Source organism: Strix aluco, chromosome 2, assembly GCF_031877795.1.
Source record: "Strix aluco isolate bStrAlu1 chromosome 2, bStrAlu1.hap1, whole genome shotgun sequence".
Taxonomy (NCBI): Eukaryota; Metazoa; Chordata; class Aves; order Strigiformes; family Strigidae; genus Strix; species Strix aluco.
The window spans coordinates 46,004,559-46,030,737 of NC_133932.1; the positions used below are offsets into that span (position 1 = coordinate 46,004,559).

The 26,179-nt window shown below is 34.7% G+C and overlaps 1 protein-coding gene across 10 annotated transcripts in view; it reads left to right on the top strand.

The window, feature by feature from the left end:
• Positions 1-26,179, top strand: part of DMD (dystrophin) — a 1,148,563-nt gene that overhangs the window by 875,167 nt on the left and 247,217 nt on the right. For all 10 annotated transcript variants that reach the window (XM_074814589.1, XM_074814586.1, XM_074814591.1 and 7 more), the window contains one exon: positions 11,701-11,890. In XM_074814589.1, coding sequence (XP_074670690.1) covers positions 11,701-11,890 — 190 coding nt within the window. The remainder of the gene's footprint in view (positions 1-11,700; positions 11,891-26,179) is intronic.

The window sequence follows — 26,179 nt, forward strand, 5'->3', positions numbered from 1 at the left end:
AACTTTATGCATACAGGTCTCTGACAAAACATAAACTTTTCCCTCTCAAGTTAGGTGTGTTGCTCTACACACCGTGTTAGAAAACCTGAGCCATGATTTCTCTGAACAAAGAGGAAAACATGAAATAGGGAATCATTTAGTGATTCAGATATTCTTGTAGGAAATCATATTGCAATGCATTACAGTGTAACAGAGCTCAATACCAGATCTTATGAGATTGGAAGGTGATTTTAATTTTAAACAGTTTTGTATACTTTTGTACTCTTGGATGTGTTTGTCCCAGCTATCTGTCCCACATTTAGGCACCAAGATGTTTGTATCTAAGTGTTTCATGCATAGGAATTCCTTGGGATAACACAGAGCACAGGGGATATCACCTAATGATTTGTTGTCATGTCCCCTGTGTTCTTCTTAGGTGGTCAACAGTGTGCTGGGTTTGGGATGTGCCTTCTGTGAACCTGGGTAAATGGCACATAACTCAGCATGAAATATGACCCATTTTATTTGCTGGCTTTTGCCCTCTTGAAGTAAAGGGCCTGAGCAAACTGGGCATATATAAGTCCATGGGCACTGATGGGATGCCCCCATGACTCTGGAGGGTACAAAGAGGACAGAGCCAGGCTCTTTCTGGTGGTGCCCAGTGACAGGACCAGAGACAATGGGCAAAAACTGAATGAAACACAGGAGGTTTCCTCTGAATATCAGGAAGCACTTCTACTGTGAGGTTGACTGAGTGCTGGCACAGGCTGCCCAGGGAAGCTGTGGAGTCTCTGTCCTTGGAGGTACTCAAAAGCTGTCTGCAGACAGTCCTGGTGACTGGCTCTAGGGACTCTGCTTGGGCAGGGTATGTTGGACAAGGTGACCTCCAAAGGTCCCTTCCAAGCTCAACCATTCTGTGATGTTGTGACCAAATTTATGGAAATGAATGACTGTCTGTTGACGTCTTTTCATGCTTTCTACTGATTTCTCTCAGAACCAGAAGTTAATATAGTTTCTTTAACCATACCATAATCAGAAGTTACATTATTTTCTTGCTAATAAATAGATAGTAAAAGTAGAGGCTGGAATTATAAAAAAAAAATTCCTTTCAAATGTATTCATCTGGAAAAATATCTGTAGTTAAGTCTTCACATTTCTGGAGACTTTTCCTCTCTCCATGTGATGGATAAGAGTTGTTTCTTGCAAGATCATTTGACTATGTGTGCTACTACTTTTTTTTTTTCTCAAATCCTGTTTGCCAGCAACATAGACATTAAAAAGAAAATGGCTATCAAGTTAGTATTTTAGAATGTATTGCTATGCCCTTTCACCTGCAAAAAACTACAAATGTAAACTACAAATGTAAAATTTCCTGGAAGAGATGAGCAGGGATATAATTTTTCAGCTAAATGGATAAAACAGATCTAAGTCAAAGACTGCCAACCAGATTTTGGTGTTAAGATATGATGATGATTATTGTGTCAAATACAGTCATGAATGTAAGCCTTGAGCTGACAAGAGTCCAAGTAGGTTTTAATCAGGCTTTTATTTAGATTTAGGCCTCCTATTCAGAAATAACAGCAGCTGGGTGGAAATGAATGATTTTAAATGGTGAGCTTGGTTTGTTCTGCAAAAAGAACAGGATTGAAGAACCTTGATGTTTCAAAATTTCATTGTGGTGCCACATACAAGCCAATTCAGTGTTCGTTAACACATGTCTTTATACAAGACCATTTTAAATGTATCTTTTGGTTACATAACAGAAAATATAGAGGTAAAGTTTCCTTTAAGGACCTTATGGTATATTTCATGGATTTCTTTGCATGAGCTGAAATAAAGCTGAATCATCAGTTAAACTGATTAATGCATCAGTTATGCATTCATTTCCATGACTAAAATTAGGGAAGTGATTTGAGAACAGGTAGACATATATTAAGGAAAAGAAATGCATCTCCCCAGATCTTGGATACTGGCATGACGGTGAATATAAAACAGTAGGTCACAAGCCAAATCAAGTGTCTTTTTAATGTAAACACCTGATAATTATTTCAGAGTTTACTGAGGAGGAAGAAAATACTGCAAATCATGCACTATTTAAGAGTTAGATTTGGATGAGTCTGCCAAAATTGCATGTGATCACACAAAATTTCAGGTATATCCACTTTTGTCATGGCTTTTTTCATAGCAGAATAGTTAGACCTCCCCTCTCCCACACTTAGTTATTTATGCCTGTCTCCACTCTGTTAAATTGTCCAAACTGTTGTTTGAAGGGTTACATTTTCTTCTGCTAAAAATTTTTGTCTTTGAAATTTGTCCAAAAAAGAATTGAGGTAGAATTATCACAGAACATCCTGTTCTCTTTGAAGTCAGCTGAAGGTTAGCCATTCGTCACAGTGGCGTTAGGATTTTCTCTGTAAGGCTTTTATATCAAGCACATACTGAGTTCTGTTGAACATGGTCTGAATTTGCTGAACTGGGCTCTGGAATTTCATTATTTATTAATTTATGTTTAAATTAATCCAAGGAACAGAACTAGAGTTATAGTTTCTTCCCAATATTGTTGAAACTCCATAATAGTAACAATTTATTAGTATTACTCTGTATTCTCATATTTCCTCTGGTTATAGTTCCTGTTGTATTTCAATCTTTTTGCAGTAGATGTATTTTAATCATATTATTTCCTTATACTGGGGAACTTATATTTCATTTTTCTATAGGAGTCTGAAACCTCCTCAATAGTAAAGAATAACTATACAAGATACAGAGTAGTTCTTTACAACTAATATTACTGTATTAGATTATATAGATATAAGTAACAGTAGGCAGTCTGATAGCTCTCCTCCCTCAAATGCTGACCAGTTTTGGTTACCAGCTTCTTCTGAGGTGAATATTACAGAGTTAGACCTTGACCGTCATCTTTATTTCTTTTTAGCAGTTTTATGCTTCTTAAAATGTATTGACATATTGGAATAGTTTTTTTCAAATATTTTGAATCAATCTGATCTGTCAACATCTATGTGTAATGTGAATATTACTTAAGGCCCATGTTTTAGAGGGGAAAAAAAAATGTGTGTGTTTATCTAAGTGTTTATTTAGTTTTACTCTCACTTAACTTAAGATGATGCATGGTACAATAAGAACTGTAAGTGCTGCCAGAGAAGTTTTCCAGTCTGGAAAATGATTCTTCTTTTCTCATATGGTACCAAATCACTGTTCTGCTAGGCGACTGAGCTCAGCCCTCAGAGGCTGCAGCTTTAAATGAAAACTACACTAACAGTTTAATAGTATCCTTTGTGAAATGAAAACTACACTAACAGTTTAATAGTATCCTTTGTGAGCCCTAATTGATTTCATGTAATGCCATCAGTGCATTTCACAGTCTTATTAAATTTGGTTGTTTCTACGGTAATTAAGAGAAAGAAAACAAATGCCTTTAGAATAGAATTATTTTCATAATTAGTTTTAAATACACTTCACTGTCTTAGAAAGCAAAGATTTTATCTTAATTGTATCTGAGTAATTAATATGCTGTTTATTAGATGACACTGCTGATTGCCTTGGAATCTCAAAAGAATGGTTTGGTTTGGAATGCAAGGAAAAACTTAATTCTACATATTACAGACCATGAAGTGTGAAGAAGACTTAAACAGAACAATAATCTCTTTGCTTCTTTTGGTAGAATAAGAGACCAGTTTTGTCTGGTTTTATTTTTGATTTTAGGATTCCTTCTTTTTGTGACTTCTCTCTTTAATGGGAATACCAGAATTATTAAATGTTATCTTCCCATGTTTTCCTGGGGCATTACTTGAGTGATATGAGGGTTAGACTGGAATCTGTTCCATGAGTTCAGAGAATTGGTGGCATGGAGTGTGTTTGTGGGGTTGTTTGTTGAGGCTCTTTTTATCTGGGGTTCTTCTGTTTGCTTGCTTTGTTTTTTAAGATACTTCTTGTAAGTTTTGACTAAGAGCTATTTAGAAAAGGTTCTGAATGAGTCCATCAGAACATTATTGTGTATCTACAAGTAATTTTTCAGATGTCTGTGATTGTTGTGTGTTGTTCAGATTCCTTTTTCTTTAGCCTGGTAATTCCTAAGATTTACTGTCTGGAAAGTGATTGATTTCAATTAAAATTTTTCAGGAGATTAGAAATCCTAAGTAAACATAAAATGTTTTCCATAACATAAAAGATGACCTGTAATTAGTTTTAATTACAAAGGAATTGAAATGTTTCACTTAGTTTCATTATGATTTTTCTGTAGTTCATGATGTATGGTTATGATGAACATAGGGAAAATATACACTTTTATGTTTTTATATATTTTAGACCTATGCCGAGGCAAGAAGGGGAAAGGAGACAAAAGCAATGGGGGCAAGAAAAGCCTGTTAGAAAAAATTCCAAGTGTCTCTGTGCTTGTCAACCCATTAAGAGGCATTTTGGGAATGTGGGATCCCATAAGTGAACAGAGTATAAGAAGAGACAGAAATTATTTTTAAAAAGGTTGGCGAGGAATTTTCCTCTGTGGTAACACAGATCTTCAACACTGATGTTGGCAGGTGCTTATTTAAAAAGAGGTTATTTAAAGGTCCTATACAGAAATCTGTTACATGATTTTGTGCTCCTGGGTGTGATATTTCCTTTGCTTTTAGCAGCCCTTCTCAGTCTGACAAGTAATGATGTAGAAGAGTTGGAGGATTAATATCCGAGGTTGATCTGAAACTTCATAGATAAACACAATTTTTTTCCTCTTTTTCTCATTAAATATCGATGGTTCTTTAATAAAGGAAAGAACAAACAGTCAAAAAAAAATAAAGTGTTTTGAAAATGCTTTAGTGTTTTTAGTAACAAAGAGAGCAGTTCAAAGGAAAATGCTGTGGGGTTTAGATGTTTTTTGTTATTTTCATATAGGGTCTGGGTACTTTGAGAAGGGCTTTGAGAGGTATAAGACTAGAAACAAGCCAGCCAATAAGCGGTAGCAAAAGAAATAGTTTCTCTCTCCTGATGCATCCATTTTCCAAAGTACATAAACACCAGAAACATTTTTAATACAACATATTTTCTAGTTTTATGGATCTTTACAATAGAAAAACTGGTCAGGAAAAAACAATTGTATCATGCTTAGCAGAGTGAATAGCTGCTCTTTGATGCATTTCCCTCTTTGTGTCAACAGATTTTTAAGAAAGGACAAATTATATGGGCTTATTACTATGATCAGGAGATGCTTTAGGGTGTTCTAGTTTTAGATTCTGAAGAGTTTCTCATCATTTAGGAAACTGTGTGTGATTATCAGTGAAAGAACAATAGTGTGTCCATATCAAGACAAATACTCTGAATTCCAATCAGAGAATGGGGGCATTGAGGGGTTTTCTTCTTCTTTCCTGCAGAAGAGAATCAGCAGAGAACTGCCTTTGTGTGTTTATTTTGCAGCAGCTGTTGCACTTAGTGTCTCTGTATGCACAATTACACCTGGAATTTAAAATCATTTCACTGGTTATTCATACATAATCAATATGGACAGAGCAGCTAAGGCAGAGATGTCCTTCAACTTATCTGAAGACATTGAGAGTCAGCTTTCAGCCAGCAGATCGCACTGATGAGAAATAAATGTAAGGCAGAGAGAAGTACCGCACTTACAAATATAGAAAGAAATATGTCACTGGTAGAAATCCTGTTCATATGCCTGAATCAGCAGGGCAGTACCTGTATGTTCCTACTGGGCTCCAAAAAAGACATTTTTTCTTGTTTATTCAAAGACATTTCCACCACTGAAATGAAATCTTTCCTTCTTTCAGTTCTCCACATCAGCTGTCTTCAGGGAAATATTAGCAGTGATAAAGATCAGGCAAAGAGTTCTAGAAAGTTATTGTTGCCTTTTTAGAGGTAGTGATTTCATCAGGTTTGTCCCTTAGTCCTTACAGGAAGGGACTAAAGCACAAAATGACTGAAAAAACCTGAAAACCTGTCTTTCAAGTACGAGATTCTGTACCAGCACACCAAAGCTTTCCTGGTTCCCCACTCAGAATAATGGGAAGATAAGAATAATGGGATGAATGTCAGCTACATCTGAACACTGATGTCTGAAGTGGTTCAGATCCTGATATTGTGGCTCTGCATTTAGTCACACTTTGAGGCTTTCTAATCATTTGCAACATAGAAGTCATTTCAGAGGTAGAACATTGCACACAGGTGAGCAATTTCCATTACTCTAGGATCAACTGGATGAAGAACACTTTTCAACAAGCCAGACTAAATAGTGATAGTGGGACGTAAGCACATATGTATAAAGATCACTCAGAATACACATGTCAATGCTCTACAGGAGAGAAAAGTTAGTAGCCTCTATCAGGGTGGTCAAACTAAAAGGAACATTAAAGCAAAATTGTTACTGGAAAAATACTATGTGTCCCTGAGTGAGGTGTCAAGCTGTTTGAGATCCAGAAAACCACGTGAAAGCAGTACTTAAAATGTCTCAACATAGCTTTCCACATTAATGCGTATCACCTGTTCCAGAGTTAATCTGCAGATTAATCACTTACTAGCATGTATTAATAACTTTAACTGGCACTGTAGAATCCTACTCCCTAGATTCTGGAAGAAAGTTCCTCTAAGCAGCATCCCCAAAATAAATTAGTGTGATTTATTTTGAATTTGCATTTCAAAATTATATCAAAAATAGTTATTTTAAGAATTTAATGTTAATTTAAAGAATTTATTTTTCTTTTCATATCTGTGACATCTCCTCGTGTTCCCATTTTATCAGAGCTTAAATTATTCTGCCTCTTTGATAGGTTTTTTATCAGTCCAAGTTAAATCAGCTGAAGAGTTACCAGTAAGACCATAAATTTATTTAGTATTAAAAATTAAATGTTTCAATAAAGCTTTGCAGTTGTTCCTTTGTCACGCGAGCAGAAGGGATATGATCCTCATGAAAAACTGCAAGCTGCTTCCAGCATTAATAGGAAGATGCATGTAGTTCAAATTGTCTGTGATAGTTGGCTCTAGAAAAGGTAAACTCAGGTAACATTTTTTTTTTAAATTGCATGGAATTGTAATGTCAGAAAGGAGAAAATTCAGTTATAAAGAGAACCACATGAACTAGAGAAGTAAAACCATTTACTGATACTTTGTCAGCCAGTAGTCCAGGATATTTTTCTCTAAATCTCAGTGTGATAACATTAGATCAACACAGTCTTCAGTTGGAAGTGTAATTTAGTAATCTATTGAACCCTGAATGATGCAGAATTTCTCGACTGTTATTGCCCTTAGAGAAATTTGTTAGTTTGTCCATTAGGAATATTTTCTGTGCTCACTCTTCAATATATTTCCTTCCATGTTATGTATTGTCTATTAATACAGTGTAGTGTACATTGGCATAATGCTCTGCACTTATTATGTCCTGTTATCTGAGCTTCTCAAAACATTATTTAAACACTGACCCTCAGAACATATCTTGTAATGTAAATAAGCATTAGAATTTGAAACAGACAAACAGATATTCAGAAAATGTGAATGATTCATTCCAAATTATGTAGCAAATACTACAGCTGAAGAAAAATCTGTTATGCACACTCATGGAACCTCTCCAAACACTGTATTCCTTATGTTGTATGGGATTGGGGATTGTTGAATGAAGAACTCTTGCAGTATGTTCACTGACACCATCATTCCCATACCTCAGCACTTTCTTTTCTTGTTAGATTCCATAACAAGATGTTCAGTTGTATAGATTTTGTATTTTGTTGTATGTATTTATTTTGTATGTGTATCACTGTACGGACTCTGACTTTTAGTTAATAAATAATACAGTACCTGGCTTATGACCTTAAAGATCACACAGATTTCAAATAACTTTTGCCCTGCTTATCTTCCCAAACATTTGTAAACATCTATGTTTTAAAAATATTACTTTTAAAAGTTCTCAGCATCACAGTAATGTCTTGTTGAAGAGGCTGGTATTTTTTTATTTTTTTGTGGATTTTTTTCTTTAAACCCTTAAAAAGTCTTCCTGTGATCATGAATGTCCACATTTATTGTGTGACTCAATTCCGCTGTAGTGCTTCCAATTTCTCTCAACTTGAAGCCTTCAGCTAACACATTCTTAAGAGAGTACCATAATTGCTGTCCTGCAACAAAGCTCATATGACAACTAGAGTTGGTCAGTCCACTGTTGTTTGTGCCACTAGTTCCTAAAAATCAGTCCCCAGACTAGATTGGGGACCATCTTATCTACTTTTAATTGTGTAAAATTTAGGCTCATGTAAAAATAAAATTGTGTAAGCTTTAGGCAACTTACTATTGTAATCAACAGAAAAAAATTTACTCTGACCTTGAATCTGGTTCAACAGATGTATACAGACAAGGGAGGAGGAATTAAATTCCAGAAATACTTGTCTACATGTTTTGCAGAGGGAGTGTAGTTGCATAAGTTCTGTGTGTCTAGATGGAAATAAGATGAATCCCACCTTCAGTATTTCCCCCATGAATAAGAAGCTTTTGGTTATACCACTATATGCTTATTTTTATATCACAGTAGAACAGAGAAAAACAGGATTACTCTATTAAAAATAATTTTTGTTATGATTATCTTTTAGTATTTCAACAGTATTTTGTAGTGTTCCTACTGTGCAGTTTTCCATTTACCATTTTTTCCATTTTAAATATATTTCTGCTTATTTCATGTTCTTTTCTTACACTATGAAATTAAACATATTTGGATGATACAAACTAAAAAGAAAGCATCTTTATTTTGTTTTTGTGCAATAATTTCCTGTTCAATATATGTGTTTTTATCTCCCCTATAATTTTGTGCAATTTATCTTATCACATGCTGGATTTGATACTCAGTTTTATTCTTCATTTTTAGACATTCTTTTCTCTAGTCTAACCTCATAATTTTGAAGCAATTAGAAAGCCAAGTAGAGTGAGGCTTATTGATAGGACGCAGAGCTGTCAATGTAGTTGAATGTTTATTGCAAGTTAGACGTATCAAAAATTTAAAATGCGAAGTACTAGATATTTTCTGGTGGGTGTATTAACATGCTTAGAGATAAGTAACATATTTCTGTAGGCTGAAAGACTTATGTGCCTTAAGATTTCTGTGCATCATAGAAGTGCCAGAAGATTCTTCATAACTAAAACTTCATTCTTTACCCAGATCAATAAAATACAATGTTTTTTCATTTAGTCTCTAAAACATAAATTCTGATCTTGAGTAATACTTCTAATAGCTCTGCCACAGATATTTTTCATATCTGTGCTTGTGTTCTTATTTTTTGCGATTAAAAATGCAGTAGGTATTTACACAGGTGGATGAATGTAGCTTTGGGTCCTACTTCTCAGGATACCATGCAAAAAGTTAACTATACACAAATAGATTTAAGCCCTCTTTCTTTTTTCTTTTATTTCACTATGTACTTGCAGAATGCTCTTATTAGAGCACTGTTATGCATTTAGAGGAATTCAATTGGATTGTAGTTAAAAAAGTGCCTTTAATGTTTTGAAGGAACTACATGTGAAAAAAGTGTTATACCTGATTCTGCAAAGGCACTGATATTAGCTGTCATTTTGCACACTGAAAATTGAATTAGAATAATTCTATAAAGCATATCTTACAATAGAATTGTGCTCTGAAGAACTAGATAAAATTTTTAGTTTATGTAAGTTTATTCCATTTCCAAATTCTATTGAATAAATGTGATGCTATTTTTGAGCTAAAAGTGATAAATAGGTCAGTATAGTGTTTTCCAGGTAAAAGATTTTCTGTTTCTTACTGGTTTTTTTCTAAGTTTATACTGATTTAATGTATATATTTAGATGTTATATCTATTTAATTAGTTTTTAGTTTAACAAAAGAACAACAAATTCTTTCACTGCAGTTGTTTTAAATTTGAAGAGTGGCCTAACCACAAGCCATGTTTATGTCCATGTAGAATAGTTGGGAAAGAGATCATGTTCACTATTCTGAAGCTAAGTGTGTCTCACTCTCCTCCGAAGAGACCCCTAGGGATACATTCTATCCCTAGGCTAAACAGTGACATAGTGTGGAGAATTCTTGTAGATGGCAAAAGGTGCATCTGAGACAAAAATCCAGTCCATTTTTAAGTTTTAAAAAATTGGTGGATGACTTTGTAATCAATAGCTTTCTCAGTTTTTGAATCAAAAAAAGATCTAAGAATAAATTATTTTTTTTTACAAAATAGTTAGGAAGAGCAAATAAGATATTAAAGATATCGTAAAAATATGTTAGAAATATGGTAGCTATTGTGAGATTTGAGTCCTAGGAAGGATTTTTTTTTTTTTTTCTGAAGTGGTTGTCCTTTCCTGTACCCTGACTGAATTTTTCTGTTCTTACTATCTTCTGCTGCAATTTACTCACATACTATTGAAAAGCATGTTAAGTCAGTGCCACTTGGCAAACTAGTGCTAATTTTTTGTTTCTTTTCTTCCTTCAAATAGTGTACTAGGTTTTAGGATGATGTCATTATTTACGAAGGAGTACAACCTCTTAATGACAGCAAGCAGGATATAGAGATTAGCAACTAGAAATAGAGATTAGCACTTAGAAATTTCATGGCCTCCTCTGGTAAAGTTATGATAAATTACAATTTTAGAAATAATATCTGCTAAAATCTAGTGTCTTAGTCTCTAAATAACTGTGAAAATAGACAGAAAATCTATCTAAAAATATTCAGATCACCACAGATTTGTAGACTAAACATAGGTGTGCATCAAATTGTGTACTTTCCACTTGAAGTAACACAAACTATCAAATGCCTTTACTATATATTTTCTGAGTTTAAAAAATGACTCAGTTACCACGCTGATGTTGAACAAATATGCATGTAATACAATAGCTAAGTAGCCTTGACAGACTGATGTTAATGAACAGTATGTCATACAACCTGCTCCCATTTCTGAATCCATATTTAGATCTAGTTCAATGTAAAAAATGTGTGTGAGTACATGTGACACCTACATTGCACGTAAATGCTGTCAGAACACAGATATACTTCAATGTTTTTTCATCACCAGAATTGCTGGAGCCTTTAGTGTTCTTCCCCAATCTATGATTTAGATCTTCTCCAAGGATAAGATAGCATCTGTATTTATGTAGCTGACAGAGATATTTCTTGTAATTTATCACATTCATATTAAAAAAAACCCAAAACCAAAATCAAACACAAGAAAAACACCAAACTTCACTGTTATTAGGGTTTAAGTTGTTGAATTCAATCCCCAAAGGTTTCAAGTCATAAAAACTAATAGTTAAATACATAATACTGTGCACTGGCCAGGAACTATTTTGTGATTTCTGAAAATAAAAAAGTTTTCCCACTCTAGTGTTAATGACAAATAAGTAAACAAATAAGTCTTTGATAAAAACAAATTAGAGAATTACTTCTGGTGGGGTTTTTGTGTTGCTTTGGTTTGGTTTTTTCTTTTTTTTTTTCCATTGTGCATGTTTCAGGCATAGTACTTTCAAAGAATTACTTTTGCTTAATTTTTTACCAGATGAATTCCAGTTACTACTTTTCAGGAGAAAATATTAAAAACAGAACCCTACCTGCCAAACATACAGTGCAATTTCTGTAGCTAATGTATCTGCAAACTTACCTTGATTGGTACATGAAAAATATACAGTGTGTCTTTGTTATATTTTGATTTAATGATTAAGATTTGTTTTCTTCCCAAGAGTGCTGCATTTGACTGTTTGTACTTGCACAGGGTTTTTGAGCGTGAAGCTGCACTGGAATCAGCCCTAAGAATGTTGCAGCAATTCTACTTGGATCTTGAAAAGTTCCTTGCTTGGCTTACAGAAGCAGAAACAACTGCAAATGTCCTGCAGGATGCTACACACAAAGAAAAGATACTAGAGGATGCCAAAACGGTTCGGGAGCTCATGAAACAGTGGCAGGTAAGTCAAGCTCTTCAGTTTAGAGACATGTCAGGTATTCAAAGTGGTGGGTTTTTTTTCCATGTGCAACTCCTCAACAAAACTGAAACTGTTTTGCAAAAGAGAACTAATTCTACTACTAACCTTTAAGTGATGCTTTGGAAATTGTTGTAGGGATCTAAAGTGAGTCACATCGTGATTCTGTCTGACATCTTTCAGCATATAACAGATTTGAAAAAGTGTCTTGAGGTACAGCTTTAAAATGTACAGGAAGGAAACTGCTGAAATGGTCATGTAGATTTTTTTTTATCACGTAAAAATTAATTACTCTACCAAGCTACAGTCTTTAATTGAGCACTTGACAGACATGAGAGTTTATTAAACATTTCTGATATTTATAAAAATTATATAAATTGCATCAAGTTTATTTTCTGTAGCTTAACTGAATTAGTTTTCATTCATTACATTCAAATACATTAAAAATGTTAATTTGGTACTTGATTGTAGTCAACATGCTCTATTGTGATAATAAAAAGAGATAACGATTAAAATGTTCATAGTTAATGACTGGACAGTTTTCCTCTGGAAACAAAAAATCTTATAAAAGAGAGAATGTTGTATTTGGTGTTCTAGAGAATCTTGAGGAGAAAGAAAAATAATTAGTTGAGATGGTGCTGTTGAAATATGTTGTTATGCTTTCATTGTGCTTTCTTCAGTTACTGAGAGGAATACACATATTACTGCATGAGGTCTTAGATTTCTTAAATATGAGGTTGGTTGGCTGTTTGGAAGGCAGGGTCCTTTCTTCCAATATTCCTTGATAATGCATGACTTTCATGTTGACAGAAAGTTCAAAACTGCAAATTCCAGGCACTGAAGGCTCTATGCCTTTATTTATGTAAAATACACTCTGAAAAATTTTAAGTGATAATGTTGAGTAAGTACATTGAATGGAAATACTACTATGTTCTTTTGGCACTACTGTATTAATACATGGGTTTAACTGTTTAACTGAACTGGTGCTAAATTCTATTACATTATACTCCAAAATATACAGCTGTTACACTGGACAAAATGAAGTTTGAACCACATTTTTATTTGTGATCTGTCTTTATGCTGATTTGATTTTATAATAATATACCTTAAGTCCTCATGCGTTTCTGAATTCAGTTGCAGGATCCTGGAGAGCAGATCTGAATGGAAGATAGTTCTAGACTGAGTGGTTAATTTTCAATATAGACTATTTTTTTTGTATTCTCCAGATTATTGTTTTGATTGTAATGGTGCTAAAACAATTGAATTACCAAGTATTTGCAGAAGTTATTTTTGATGTAGTCATTGAAAAATGGATTATTTGGCAAAATAGCGATACCTAAAAATCTTGGAGTTTTTTAATTTGTATATAAGAACCATCCAGAGCTATAGATGAAAGGACAAATAAATGCATACAAGTCCTTCCCTCCATAAATACTTAATGAAGTACATAAAAATATCCATCATGTGAACAATTGCTTTGAACTGTAAGCTTTCTTCTAAAGATTTTTCTGCACTTCAATTGAGATGTAAGATTAAATTTTCAATTCTTCTTTCCAGGGTTTTGGTATTTAAATACCAGATCTTCTAAGGCAGGAAGGGTAAAAACTGTTGTACAGTCTCTATTTCTTTCACATACAAAAAGCAAACATCGTTCTGTTCACTAATCTTGGCTGTACAAGAGAAATTATTCTTACATCTTAAGAAGAAACATTAGTATGTAGAGGCAAAAAAAGTGGTTGTTATATTGTCTTTTGCTTTGAAAAGATTTATACATAGCTGTCCGCCACCAGCACAATAATTTTAGACTTTAGTTAGAGTTGATAATTGCAGGAGGAAATATTTTGATAGTGTGGTTTGTTGTGGGCTTTTTAAATTTGCATCTGCTTGCTGATCTGTCTCTGTGTAGATCAACTTGGTTTTCTTCCTGGGCCTGTCACTGTGTCAGCCTCTTAATACCGTTTTTAAACCTCCAGAAGAAATCTCATGATAAAAGAAGCATAAGTGCATTTTCAAATGCCCTCTCCTGAAGGAAGTGTGATGGATATCTTTCTAAAAGCTGGTAGAACTGTCTTTTTTTTTTTTTTTTTTTTCTTTTCCTCAAGTAGACGAAAAGTTCCTTATTTCTACTGGAATAAGGAAAGTTATGTTTAAGTAAACAGAATGGGGCTTTTTTATAGAAATTTTTGGGAAATCTTTCCCATAGGAAAGATCTTTTTTTTTTTTTCTGTGTTTTTTTAAGAACAAGTAGCCATTTGAGATTTGCATCTTCCTCCAGTTCATTACATTATCATGGATTTGAGGCATAGTCTTTAACTACAATTAATTCAGAAGCATGTATCTTTTTAGTAGTGTTTGTTCTTAGTAATTAGATCATCATTTTTAGTCAGTTCTCTTATTAGAATAGGGATTGCAGTAATAGCAAATGTTTTAGGTTCAGGAAAGTTAACTGTAAATTATTTGAACCAAGCAGTGCATTTATTTACTCAGTAATACAATGTGTTAACATCTGTGAAGCTGTTGTAGTGACTGCAGGTTTTTCTGGAGACTTTGCATTATTCTCAAATGATAAATGGTGCTTTTGTAGCAATTCACCATTACTGGAAGGGCATATGTACAGATGAAAACACAAACTTACATAAACTTCTGTTTCACCACTGGTATCCAATAGATTTTTCTGATGATGTGTATGTGAGTTTCACATGTGAATGGACAATGCCAGTGAAAGTCAGTTGGAAACAGAGTATGGGAATAAATTAGTGGAGGCTATGTCTACAGATATACTAGCAAGTTAAATAGGTCTTTCATCCTTCTCTGGAACTAAGGCTAGCTATAAGCAAAAAGCCACAAAGCCACATCCAGTTTTTTGAACTGTTCTGCAGGTCATGAAGTCAAATCTTATGCTGTGGTTCTTCTTATGTAAAAGTTTTCATTAAAAAATAAATAATTTGAATGACATAAGGAAATTATTCAAAAGCGAGAAAAAAAATAAATTTATATAATAGTCTCAGAGTGCTTAGCTGTAAAATTAATTAATTCATTAAAATGGGTAATATTTGCAATAGTCATAACACAGTGCTCCATATCAATAGTCTTCATGGTAAAAGTTTCCTGTCCAAATAGGTAGTTTCCTGGTAATGGTGCAAATATTGTCTATGTATGTGGCTACAAAACTGGATAATGGAGCAAATATTAAGGAGTTTTACTTCTTAAAGCACAATTTTGTCAATAAAACAATTTCAGTGATGTCAACTGAATGGTCAGGAAAGAGAGCATGGCTTTTTATCTGTTCCTCAGTTATTGCTGCATTGATTATTTCAATCTTCATGCCTTGCTTCCAAGAGTTCTCTCTCATAATTCACTTTCATGCATAAGGGTGAAAAGTTAGATCCTGACAAAAATGTGGCAGTTTGTGCACAGCTTATGCATATAATAGATTCAAACAAAAAGGAGCTTTAATAAGTCACTGAAACCTCAGAAATATGCATTTATGTACTTTGTGGAAAGGGGTTATTGTTCGCTAATCCATATCATTAGCCCCATAAACCATAAATAGTGATAAGCTTGTTTTTTAACTCTGTACTGTGGACCAGAAATGTCCTTACACTATAAAATGCATCAGACAATTACTTGTATCCCAAGAAATTTACTATGTAAATTGTACATGTAAACAAATAGACACATTCAAATACAGCCTATGTCCTTAATACGTTTTAAACATCTATACTACTACATGTAGTATAACCACGAACTGCAGCATAGAAAAGATCCTAAATGCTTTCATCCAGGATTACAGTTTTCTAGTTGACTTTTTCCCAGTTGACTTTTTTTTCCACATGAAGTCATATTTTTTTTTCTCTCATCAGCCAGGCTGAATCCAGATCCTAGGAAGTAAAACAAAATGGTAGTTTCTGATTAAAGATCACTGTCTCACGAGTCTTTTGAAAGAAACTTCAACTACCTAGGTTTATAAAGTTGTGGTTAAATATGATATCCGGACTTAAATCCGCAGTCTCTGTCTTGTTCTTTATGCAGTTGCATGGACTTGGATAATGTGAAAATAGTCATTAGGAGTCCTGAAATATTACGATTCTGGTTTAATCTGCTATTTTTAGGCAATAGGTATAAAGCAGTGTTTTGATAAAGATTTCTCTACACAAATAATAAAAAACACTAAATTTCTGAGTTCAGTAGTAGCTTTATCTCCTTGTTGCTAAAAGTGTTTATCTTGCAATCCAGCAATCCAGCAGTTTTCTGCTTTACACTCTCAAGCTTTAATTAATTTTTTTAAACAACTAGGAAAATAATGTCTTGCTGTGCAGAAAGTGTTTTATATAGCAGAAGTTGTTTGTCTAGGAAAATCTCACATTTTTAGGTGTTTCTTTTGCTTTTCATGTTCAGAAACCATTAGCTCAAATGTCACTGGTAAAGATTAATCTTCCCCTAGTACTTAGCAGTTCATTCCGTAGCAGAAGGAGAAGGGTGAGACTTACATAACTGCACATTCTAATTACCTGATGATGTAATTATATTAAACTGTTGTATTATAAACACTCTGTTTGTTTATATAAGCATGTATTTGCATGCATCATTTGTCTGAACTGACAGCAATGTAATAGTTGAGGTGATTCACACAGTTAGAATACTTTTCTGGAGAATTTTCAAGGATACAAGCCAGTTACTCCAAGGACTTGTGTAATTATGTGCTGCTTTTTATTGTCTAGTTGAAATACATCATGTGTCCCCATGAGGCCTGATTTGATAAGTAACCATACAAGGGAGATGAAAATAATTAATTTTACTTTCTGCTTTCGTACTTCTAGGGATATGAACTCTCAACTATGTTAATTACTCCTCTGGTTTGTCTTTTTAGCAATAATTGTATGTGACATTTTATACAGTTTATGTAATATTAGATACAATTTTGAAGCTAGGGTGGATTTATTCTGTTATTTTATGAATGCAATCACTTAATATTAAGCCTGTAGATGAATTTAATCACAGGGCTTTTTTCACTGAAATTTGACAAAGAATATTGCATGTGACACCTAGTTAAACAATAACTGGAGAGTGCTTTATACTATATACACAGGTTATCAAATGTATCTGAAATAATCTATGATAACTGATGAATTATTGGAGTGTAGACTGACTAAAATTATAACAACATATGATAAATGAAGCAAAGTTAATAACTTTGGCATGAAGTACATAGCAAATTTATTTTTGTTACCACCTTCATGCTCACTTAGCCTGTAACCTTACTTTTCCATTAGATGCAGGAGTTTTGTTGCTAATAATATGAAAAATATGCAGTACCTTAAGTTATACCTAAGAATGTATAGTATGGGCAGTACCCAAAGGTTCTCACAGTGTTGTTTTTATCTAAAACAAGGGACATGAACAGCAGGCAAGGCATGCTTGTGTCTCCTAATCCTATCAACACTTCAGTGGTGCTCACCTATTTTTAAGGTGTCCAAGCAGCTGTTTTCTCAATAGTAGGAAGTTGAGGCAGACACATGTTCCTGACTCTTCTTGATTATTTAGAAGTATAGGTTCTTCGAGAGAATAAAATTCTTTCCAACTTTATTTCAAACATAATCTGCATATAGCACAGTTAATTTTCTGACATGATGTATGGATTAGATGATGAACCTGACTAACAGGGAAGAGAGAGTATCTGTGACATCCTTTCTCAGTTCAGTTGACTTTACTAAAAAATATTTTATACTAATTAATTTTCTAGTACTTCCAGTCTCTGTTCTGAAACACTTTCTCACATCTGCTTGAAATTGTTCTCCGAAAGCTTTAAAAAGCAAATATAATCTTTTTCCCTCACCTATTTTTTTAAAAGTTTAATCCTCCAGATTTGCCTTTTACACTAACCTGTTACCAATTGTGAAATAAAATCTGTTCCTTAGTACCTGAAATGGAATAAATGTCAGAAACATCTTACTCCATTGAGTAATAGAAGAGAAATTCCAAAATCTAACTTTAACACAAGAGCTATTACAGCTTAATCTGAGACAGGGCAAGATATTATCTCTGAGTTGAAAGTTCCCATATGGATTTTCTAAAATATTGGATATTACTTTGAAAAGACCTGGTCAAGAATTTTTCAGTATTGTGATGGTGAGGAAGGGGAATAATCTTTCTTTGTTCTTAACAGCAAGTGCCAAACTGACCCAGCGAAACCTCTGTGAACTTACACTTGCAGTTTTGGCAGGCATGGAATTCCTGACTGGAGACAAAACTCCCTCATGGCCAGTGACTGCATCATGGCTATGGCGCTCGTTTGCGACCATACCAGTTGAGACCAGATGCTTGAATCTGAATGCTTTCTGTCAGAGCGAAGTGCCTGCTCACCTAGCTAATACTAGGAAAAGTTTTTCTTCATCTTCCTTGGACTGATTTAATTTTGTCCTTAAACATCTGGCACATTTATTTCAAAAGCAGCCAACAGCACCCTGGGCTGCATTAGGCAAAACATCACCAGCAGATTGAGGGTGGTGACCCTTCCCCTGTGCTCAGCACTGGTGAGACTCATCTGGAGTGCTGGGTCCAGGGCTGGACTCAGTGCAAGGGAGACGTGGACTTACTGGAGCGTGTCCAGTGAAGGGCAACAAAGATGATTAAGGCTTTGGCGTATCTTTCACATGAGGAGAGGCTGAGAGAGCTGGTACTGTTTAGCCTGGAGAAGAGAAGGCTCAGGAGGATCTTATCCAGGTGTGTGAATACCTGACAAGGAATGTGTAAAGAAGATGGAGCCAGGCTCATCTCAGTAGTGCTCAGTGACAGGACAAGAGGCAGTGGGCACAAACTGAAACACAGGAGGTTCCAGGTTAGCATAAGAAAAAGAAAAAAAAAAAAAATACTGTGAGGATGGTCAAATCATGAAACAGGCTGTCCAGAGAGGTTGGCATCTCTGTTACTGAAGATCTTCAAACCCTGGCTGGACGTGGCCTGCTGTGAGCAGGGGGGCTGAATCAGATTATTTCCAGAGGTGCCTTCCTACCTTGATTGTTCTGTGATTATGTGATCTCTGATCTGATCACATAATCATTGATCATATAGTCAATTATTCTGTAACCTAAATAATTTTTACTTAAATGTACAAATGGAAAAGCTTTAATATGAGAAGTTAAGAAACTGAAAACTTTCTTGCTATTTCTTGAGAAAATTTCATACATATCTCCCAGGAGTTCCTGAGTAATGTGTTTAAGTGAGTGAGGAGGAAAAGTGGACAGGAAAAAGAAAAAGATGAAGGAGGAGAAGGGAGCACAGAGAAAAAAAAATAGTTATGTATTTTAGAATTATTCTTATTAGTGGAAACTGATGGGAAGATTGAAAGGTGGAAACTAGAAGTAAGCAATGAAAGTAGTACAAGTATATTTCAGAGTACCATAAATTAAGTTTGGGGTTTCTTTCTTTATGCACAGAATTTAAATCTGCAACCTTTGGCCTCCAAGTGTTTTTTCTCTTAATCCATTAGTCTATGCCTAAAATAAAAGTTTCCTCCAAGGAAACATGAATGGTGACTTGCTTGAAAAAATTATTTTTTAATTGGGATTTACCATGGTAGTATATTATCAGATTGATTCTTTTGCGCAAGCAGAGTGCGAATTGTTAGTACAGTTCTGGATTGAGATCTCCTACAGGCTACAGTCCTTCTGATTAGGTCTATTCACACTGAGTTCCTAGTTTGCTAGTAGGAACATATATTTTGGTAACAGCATAGTGTTTTGTGTTAATACCTATATTTTTAATTGAATATATTGGATGGAGGGGACAGAAGTACTTTACAACACAAAAAGGTAGCTTCTGGTAACTCTGACAATATATCAGTGTATAGTGTGTATAAATGTGCCTGAAGAGCAGGACAGAGATGGTACCTATGTTCAGTCAGGTTCTGTGGTGTATTTTTATTTTATAAACCATAGATAGACATGATAGATGCAACAATCCAGTAGCACAAAGGGCCAAAGACACTTTTTAACATAGTTTAATGTCATACCACTCAACTACATTATGATTAATGTGCTACTATAGAAGGCACATTGTTGGTTCAAAGAGTGTATAATCTACAGCCCTATAAAAATGGGTAAAACTGGTGAAATCAATGAGACTTCTTATGCACATAGATATAAATGTGTATTTGTGTTTGAAGCTTTAAGTCCTAAAAGACATGCAAATGAGTAACCATTTCAAATTCATTCTAAGGATTGTCTGAAAATAAATTCAGTTATGTTTATTTATGTTTGTTTTACACTACTGTGATTTGTCATCTGGATTAGGCTTGCTGGTTTGTGGTTTATTTTTCCTTCTCAGAGAACTAACGGTTTTATTAAAAAGCTGCTTAACAGCCCAGCATGTGGTCAAGCAGTACCTTATCATATTGACACACCAGTATTCCTGCTATCTTTTGAGACTGTGGTTTTACTCTATTCAAATAACAATGGCAATTTCAGTGTCACTTCCATACAATGATGTACTTTGATGTAGGTAAGGATATGAAAATGGGGAACAGGAGGCTTTCAGTGCAGGGAGGAATAACACAGAAGGAAGAGAAGAAAAGCTGGGAACTGGAGTAGCTGTGTAGAGTCAAGTACTGCATAGTGCTACATTAGTGGAAAGCTGAATACTTTCACAGGGTGGTTTAAATGCTGATTCTCAATGGGGAAGGCAATGGCACAACTGCTGTTCTTAGCTGGATATCAGAGAGAAGTGGTCAGGAAATCAGCAATAAAACGGATACCTAGAAGTTGCTACTTTTTGTCAAATGTTTTGTTTCAATTAATTTAGTTTGGATAATCTATTTCATAAAAGCAGAAAATGTATTGATGCTGCACCTTATCCAGGAGTGGTTACATTAATGATGTATTCTGCTTCTGTCATTCCTGTTTCTGAACTTAGAACAAACCCCTAATCAATGACAATTTTCTTTTAGAAGGTAAAAGCCTTGTTTTATCAAGAGATCTCGTACTTGGTTACTAGAGTGAGATGTAAATATTCTTGAAAATTATTCTCAGGAAAACAAACAGCTCTCAGTTGTCAGAAATCTCACATATAAGGTGGCTGTTTACAAACAAGAAGAAAGATAAATGTCTTCCTTTAATTTCTTATTTGCACACATTCTCATAATCAAGGTAGAAGAAAAATCCCATTTGTCAAATGTGCTAAATAACATAATATATGCTCACTTGGTTGACTTACGTTTTTCCTCTTTAAAAGTTTATTAAGCACACCAGAAGTATGGTCCTAAATTTTCACTTGCAGATCAGCATTCAAACCCTACCAAATTTAAACACAGATTTTTCAAACACAGATTAGATGGGAAAAGCTTCTGTAGCATGAAGTGTGAGGTTGTGTTGTATTAAGTAAGATTGTTAGAGGAGAACACGGAAAATCACAAATAGAAATGGGATAGAATGGATATGATGGTTTGCTGACTAGGTTGTTGAATAGGTTCCAATTCCTGCATTTTCTCCTGACTTTATAATTTTTCTACGATGCCTCATCCCTGTTTGTGTAGGCTTTTCTAAAACAGGTTCTCCCACATCCAAAGAAGTGGATGGATGGGCTATCTCATAATCTTACTAAGCATGTGCCATGTTTCACTGTAGCCCATCAACTTGTAATGATAGCAATGAGATTCAGTGGTTACCAAAATTTTGAAGACTTCTGCCATTTAATCTTCCTGTGATCAACAGTATTTACTGGTACAGCCTAACCAGCCGTTTAGTTCTTCCATTTACTTTGTATTGTTTATAGCAGATTTATTTGAAAGTGATTAATCAATAAAAACTGTTTGCAAAAACGCAATGCTAGCTCTTACTATATTATTCTAATGAGTTTGAAAGGGGATCTGTGCCTTTTGCAATTATACCTCATACCAGACTATTCAAAACGCATGACTGAAGCACACATAATTTTTTGTTAATGAGACCAGATGTGTATTTTCCCAAAGCAGGTAAAAAGAAAAATGCTTGTATTGTGATTATTAACATGTTAATATAAAAAAAATAAATTATATAGTGCATAACTGAGGAAAAGTATTAATTTTGGCTTAGGGCAGATGTCTTCCTGATTATATAAGCAGGTGATGACCTACAAAGAATACAAATAAGGAATAAAATAAAATCACAAATGCTTTTCAGAGACAAGTTCTACTTGTTTTGTGAAAGGTTTTTAGACCGTACTGACAAAAATAGTTGTCTTCTAAGAAATGCTGCAAACTTTTCCTTTTTATGAGTACATAGCTGCCATAGCACAGGTTTTCTGCATGTGAATTTACATGTTTTCACAATACTAGCTATTCTTTATTAATGCACTGTGCAGCACTTGTATACCGTAACACAGCAAATCTCACTACCTGAACTGACAGCATGTTTCACAATAACTTTGTCTATATCATCACCAAGTGAGTGCCCCATTTCATTTTCTGTCAGAAGTTCAGACTTTCTTTCTTTCAACTGCTGACAAGAAATTGAATCTTTTTTGTCTGTACAAAATTCCATAAATGCGTTTATCCTTTTCTGCCACATTTTTCATTTGAATCATTTCTTTTCATTGGATACTATTTCATTTTGCATGTTTTCTTTTGGGTGCCCGATTTCAGTGTCTTGATGGTCACCACATAAACTGCCATTTATCCCACATATGAAATGAAAGGTTGTGATTTCTTTTTTTTTATTAAAGTGATTAGTAGTACGGAAGTATTACCTCAGTCTGTTTTGTAATGATTCCAGTGGGTTCATCGCCCGTTACCACTGAAAATATTAGCTGCTTTCTGGAGGAGGACCTTTGTTCTCCTTTGTGGCAGTGCTGTAATTACATTAGGAGATTGTAAACTGATGTTTGGGATTTGGGGGGGGGGGTGGGTGGGGTGGGGTGTGTAAAATGTATGTTGTTTGGAAATTCTGGAAAGCCAGCCTTAAATTATGGTTATTTATCATAGTTTTGTTATATTTTGTTTCAGTAAAGTTAACTAGATTTGGGGTTATCTTCTCTGAAATTGTTAGTATAGTTACTGCATTTTCAGAGGTTGAATATTGTAACAAAAATATATAGCTACTTGAATGTGCATTAGTACTCCTTCTGGGGTTTATAATTTCTATTTTTGTCTTGCAGTTCTCTGATTTTATATATACTTATTTGTATGTGGGAATCATCTGATGTTATGATATCTACCAAGTACCCTAAAATAGCAGTATTGAGCTGCTTTGCATGAGATTGAATGACATTATTTAGAGCCTATGACACTGATGATCAGATGTAGGCTCACATAAATTCTATTGTATAGGTCCTTCTGTTATATGTATTATGTTTTTATATATCCTATTATCCTTCATATCTATTCTTATCTGGTTTTAGGATTATACAGTTTCAGATAACCTGTTCAACCTTGTGTGCTATATACTTTTCTTTTTTTTCAAATAACCTTGTCGTCTCTGCATTTTCTTTAGGTGAAGCTAGGAGGATGTGTCCTTAAACAATACACAATAAAAATACAAGCAGCCACAATCTCTGCTGTTTGTATCTAGTAATTGGTTGTTACACACAGAGTAAACAGATTATAGAAACACACTAATGTCAACTCTTCAGTGTTTTGTCTGCCTTTACATTTTCTAGAGGCCATGCAACCAGTCTGTTGTGTATCTGCCACCTTCCCTTACTGGAATACTGTAGTTGATAGGGTGGAAGAGTCAGCTTCTGACACCTATTTTATGTGGCTGGCCAAATGTAGTTATCCCATCGTCTTCATCTCACTAGCAATGCAACAGTAGCTCATGTTTGTACCTGCTCACACCGTGAAGAAATGTCCAAGAGGTGTTTCTGAACTTGTGTTGCTGCAGGAGTTTGTGCCACCCAGCTCAGCTTGGTTGCAATACCTGTTCTTGATAGTTCTGCACAGACAATGGTAAGAGAGAAGCACTTCCAGAGGGCAGGTTAGCCCAGCTGACCTGGGGCTATTTGCCTTCTGGAGAAGAGTATGTCTCTCCTCTGACTTAGAGAGAATCTAAGAGGAGTAGCTAAATAACTAACTGGCTACACCAGTGCCTAAACTTCATGTGATTATAGATATATAAAAATATGTGTGTGTGTGTGTTTCTGCGCGAGCTCTCTCTGTCTCTCATAAATGTTAACAGTGTTTGTGGGTTTTTTTAAATTCTTCATTTGATTGTCTTTTACTTAAAACAGGTTAAAGAGCTTATAGTTTAATGTAGGTGCTACCACTCAGTATATTTCTAAATCGTGCAGCTCCCCATGAGGTGATTGAAGAGAATCAAAATGTAAACTCAGACTGCTGAAATCACTTTTCCCCCAAATGATGACCACGAATTTAGTCATAGGTAACTATGGAAATATGTGAAGATATGCCAGATCACTCAAGGTTTTAAGCTGTGTGTTCTGCTGACCTACCTGTCCACATGAATGTCTCATAAGTGTTGAGGCAGTAACATTTGTTTGGTTTTTCTCTGTCTTGCTGAGAAATGTTTTTCTGGCTTGTCTTACCATTGTCACCAGGTGGGAAAAATGTTAATGTTTTCTGTTCTTCATGTGTTTCTTTTCCATAGAAAATTTCCTTGAAACCAAATATTTGTTCACTTAGGGAAAGGATTTCAGCTCCTTTATGCCACTACTTGGGCTTTCTTGCTGTTGCAGAAAAAGGTTTTCATTGCTTCATTTCATCTGTAGTTGTCAGGACATCTGAACAGCCACAGCTATGAAACTACTCCGTGGCTACTATAATCAGTTAGATTTTTGCCCATGAATCCTTTGTGCAATTCTACTGTATGCAGGACTGCTCTTTCTGAGGGCAGGGAAGGGAGCAGGGTGAAAAGAGCCCACACCAGAGTGTGGAAATCCATTTGCCTTCTGTTTCTGTAGCATATTAGTTGTCTTTGGTAGCGGTCAGTGACGGAGGCCAGGGAAACAGCTTTTCTTAGTACTAAAAAATGAGGCAAAACAGGCCTCAAGAAGGGAAGCATAGTGGACAGTAAGTTTGTCTGCTATCCCCGTGCATACAAAAGACAGATCTCTATTTTCAGGTATGTGAAATGGAAATGATGCTCATTTTCTTAAGACTTGTGGAATCCTTGTTCTCTCCTCTCTCTCCTTCTCTCTGCATTTACTGTATCTTGTCACTTTTTTATTAGATACTTTGGTCACTGAGACAGGTAGGAGTCTTTTTAGGGTTATGATATGTTTTGAAAGCTTTTTATGCCAAGACATTCTCAGTCTGGTTTAGCAGTTTACCTGCAAGTGTGGGTGATTGTGGTTTAGATATGCTAATCTAGGTCCCTTTGTGATTTAAAGTAGCTGCAATAATACAGTAGGTTTTTGCATTAGTCCTTTTCTGTGGAATAACTCTGCTGAATCAGAATAGATCTGGAAGAGGCTGGAGGAATAGCAGGAGAGATCTGAAATTTAACTGTCCATTTTCACCTTGATAAATTAGAAGCTTTCAATAGACCAGATTACGGCATAAAACAGAAGACAGTATTTATGAACAAATATAGCAGATAAAAGAATACATTGCTCATCAGCTGGTTATTTAAGTTGGTTTTAATACGATATACTAAGTCACCAGAGATGTTGGTATGTGAGTGAAAAGATCTGGACTCCTGATTTAAAATAAATGGTTTAAGTTCTGTACTGTCTATACAGTTGAAAACATAATGAAAAAACAAAAGAGGCCATGAGCACCAAGAAGCATCGATATTAATCAGTTCTGAAGATGAACATTTTTATTTTCTTATTTTGCATATTTTTTCATGTGAGAAGACCCTATAGTTTATAGAAGCGTGACTGACAAATCTGTATCAGTCAAAAAGAACTTCTGTCAGGTTATACTGATAATTTGTTGTGAAATAACTAAATCCTCAAAAGAGACTATGAGACTTTTTTTCTTTTATGCCAGAATTTTATTTTCTGTTATCTGAATCAGATATTACAGCTTTTTATGGGAACATTGCCAATGGACCAAGTGTGAGAGTTAACTAATAATGAAGCAGATTAAAGATATAAATTATGTCCTCTCCAGAAATATCATACATTGTCTACTGTATTAAACCTACTTAAATTTAATTTCTACCTCAATCTGCTTAGTTAGACATAATTTTAATGACTTTTTCTAAAACCACTTAATAGTTCAGCAAAAAAGAATAACAAGATGCACTTCCTAGAGGACTAAGTACAAAAATCAAAAGATTGAGTCACTAAATTTCATTGCTGAACTTCAAAGGTCTTTTGCTGGGGAAAGCATACAGTTGT